The following is a 2,132-nucleotide window of genomic DNA, read 5'->3' on the forward strand; positions in this document are numbered from 1 at the left end:
AGACAGCCTCAACTCTTAAAAACAAACTCGAGAAAGCAGCAGCAGCACTTAGCAAAGAAGTCAGCCACCAGGAGACACTCAAGCAACGAGTAGGCTGCGGTGCCATCTGCTGCTGCTGCTGCTGCTGCTGCTGTTACCTGCTGCTGTTGCTGTTGCCCGCTGAAGCTGCCGCTGCTGCTGCAGCGCTGCTCATGCTGTTTGTTGCGCCACTGCTTGTCTTCCTGCTGTTGCTGCTGCGTCTGCTTTTGCTGCCTGCTGCTGCTGCTGTTGCTCTTGCTGCTGCTACTCCCTCTGCTGCTGCTGCTTCTGGCTCTCCTCCTGCTGCGGGCTCTTCCGGAGCAGCAGCCACGCAGTTGTCTTATTTGTTGCAGCAATTATGGCAATTAAAACTATTTATAATTAATTTAATTATTTTTGTTTTTTGTTTTCAAAGTTGGAAAATATAACTGAAGAACTCGAAAGCCAAAAAGAAGAAACCCAAAAAGTCCGCAGCGACCTCTTGGCCCTGGAGCAGCAGCACATGCGCCTCATGGCTGCTGTTGAGCAGGAGCGGGAAGCAATCAGGCAGCAGCAGCAGCAGCAGCAGCGGCAGCAGCAGCAGCGGCAGCGGGAAGAGGCGCAGCAGCAGAGCCGGGCGCGCGCAGGAGCGGCAGCAGCAGCAGCAGCCGATGCGACACAGCAGCAGGTGCAGCAGCAGGTAACGCCTCTTAGTGCTGCAGTGCAGTAAATGCTGCTGCTACTGCTGCTGCTGCTGTTGCTGCTGCTGCTTCTCCTGCTACTGCTGCTCTTGCTACTGCTGCTAGTGCTGCTACTGCCATCGCTGCTGTTGTCACCGCCACTACTGCTGCTACTGCTGTTGCTGCTGCTGCTGCTGCTGTTTTTGCTTCTCCTCCTACTGCTGCCACTACTGCTGCTGTTATTGCTGTTGCGATTCCTGCTGTTACTATTACGACTACTGCTGCTGCTATTGTTCGTGCTGCTGCTGCTGTAATTGCTGCTGCTGTTGCTGCTGCTGTTGCTCCTGTTACTGCTGCTGTTGCTGCTGCCGTTCTTGCCGCTCCTGGTGTTGCTGCTGTTGCTGTTGCTGCCGCTGTTGCTGCTGCTGGCTCTGCTGCTTCTGGTGCTTCTACTGCTGCAATTTAATATTTCCTTTTCCAATATCTTTTTCCCATTTCATATATTTATTTGTTTTTTCGTGTTTTTCTCTTTTTGAATAATCTTTTTGTCATTTATTTGTTCATGAGGCACCTGAAGAGCAAGCAGGAGCAGCAGCAGGAGCAGCAGCAGCAGCGGCAGCTCGTGTGGCGTATCTGTGCGTGCAGCAGCAGCGGCAGCAACTGCTGCTGCTGCAGCAGCAGCAGCAGCAGCAGCTGCAGCAGCTGCAGCAGCTGCACAGGGAGAGCCGCTCGCGGTGGCTGCGGAAGCTGCAGACTTACAAGCGGATGTACATACAGCTGAAGTCCAGAGCAGCAAAACTTTTGAAAGAGAGAGATTTGCTGCTGCAGCACATCAAGAGAATAAGACAAGATGGAGAAGCAGCAGTGCAGCAGCTGCTTGCTGCTCCCCCCACCCAGCTGCCGCAGGTTGAGCAGCACTCGCTGCTGCTGCAGCAGCACCAGCAGCTGCAGCAGCAGCTCCAGCAGCAGCAGCAGCTGCAGCAAAGGGAAGAAGAGGAAGAGCTGCTCAGGGGAGAAAGCTGCAGCAAATGGAAGTCTGCAGCAGCAGCAGCTGCTGCTGCTGCTGCTGCTGCAGACATGTCCCTCCAGCAGCTGCTTTACCCCATTCCTCAAGAGTCCTCCAGTACCACGTTGAGCTTAACTGCTGCTGCTGCTGCTGCTGCTGCTCAGTTTAAGAAGCAGCAAGTAAGCACAACTCAAATTCCTCAGGCCCCGCTGCTGCAGCAGGACCGATCAGCGGCAGCAGCAGCAGCCGCTGCTGCTGCTGCTGCTGCTGCATCTGGCAGCACTTCTATCCCCACAACGCCGCGGCAGCAGCAGCATCATCAGCAGCAGCAGCAGCAGCACGCCCTGCTGCCAGGACTCTCGCTGCAGAGCTCTCTGTCAGCTATTTCTCTCCCCCGCGCACATCTGGGGGCCCCTGGGGTCCCCCCTCCAGTTCTTAGGACCCTTGGG

At 55.5% G+C, this 2,132-nt stretch overlaps 1 protein-coding gene across 1 annotated transcript in view; it reads left to right on the forward strand.

The window, feature by feature from the left end:
• The window catches only part of ETH_00024225 (uncharacterized protein), a gene marked incomplete at both ends in the record, with an annotated part of 7,241 nt that extends 5,379 nt beyond the window's left edge, over positions 1 to 1,862 (forward strand). Inside the window, 3 exons of the mRNA XM_013379408.1 lie at positions 1 to 89; positions 434 to 697; positions 1,245 to 1,862. The exon at positions 1 to 89 is cut by the window's left edge and continues 112 nt beyond it. Coding sequence (XP_013234862.1) covers positions 1 to 89; positions 434 to 697; positions 1,245 to 1,862 — 971 coding nt within the window. The remainder of the gene's footprint in view (positions 90 to 433; positions 698 to 1,244) is intronic.
• Between the last annotated feature and the right edge of the window lie 270 nt (positions 1,863 to 2,132).

Source organism: Eimeria tenella, genomic scaffold, assembly GCF_000499545.2.
Source record: "Eimeria tenella Houghton genomic scaffold, Eth_scaff280, whole genome shotgun sequence".
Lineage (NCBI taxonomy): Eukaryota > Apicomplexa > Conoidasida > Eucoccidiorida > Eimeriidae > Eimeria > Eimeria tenella.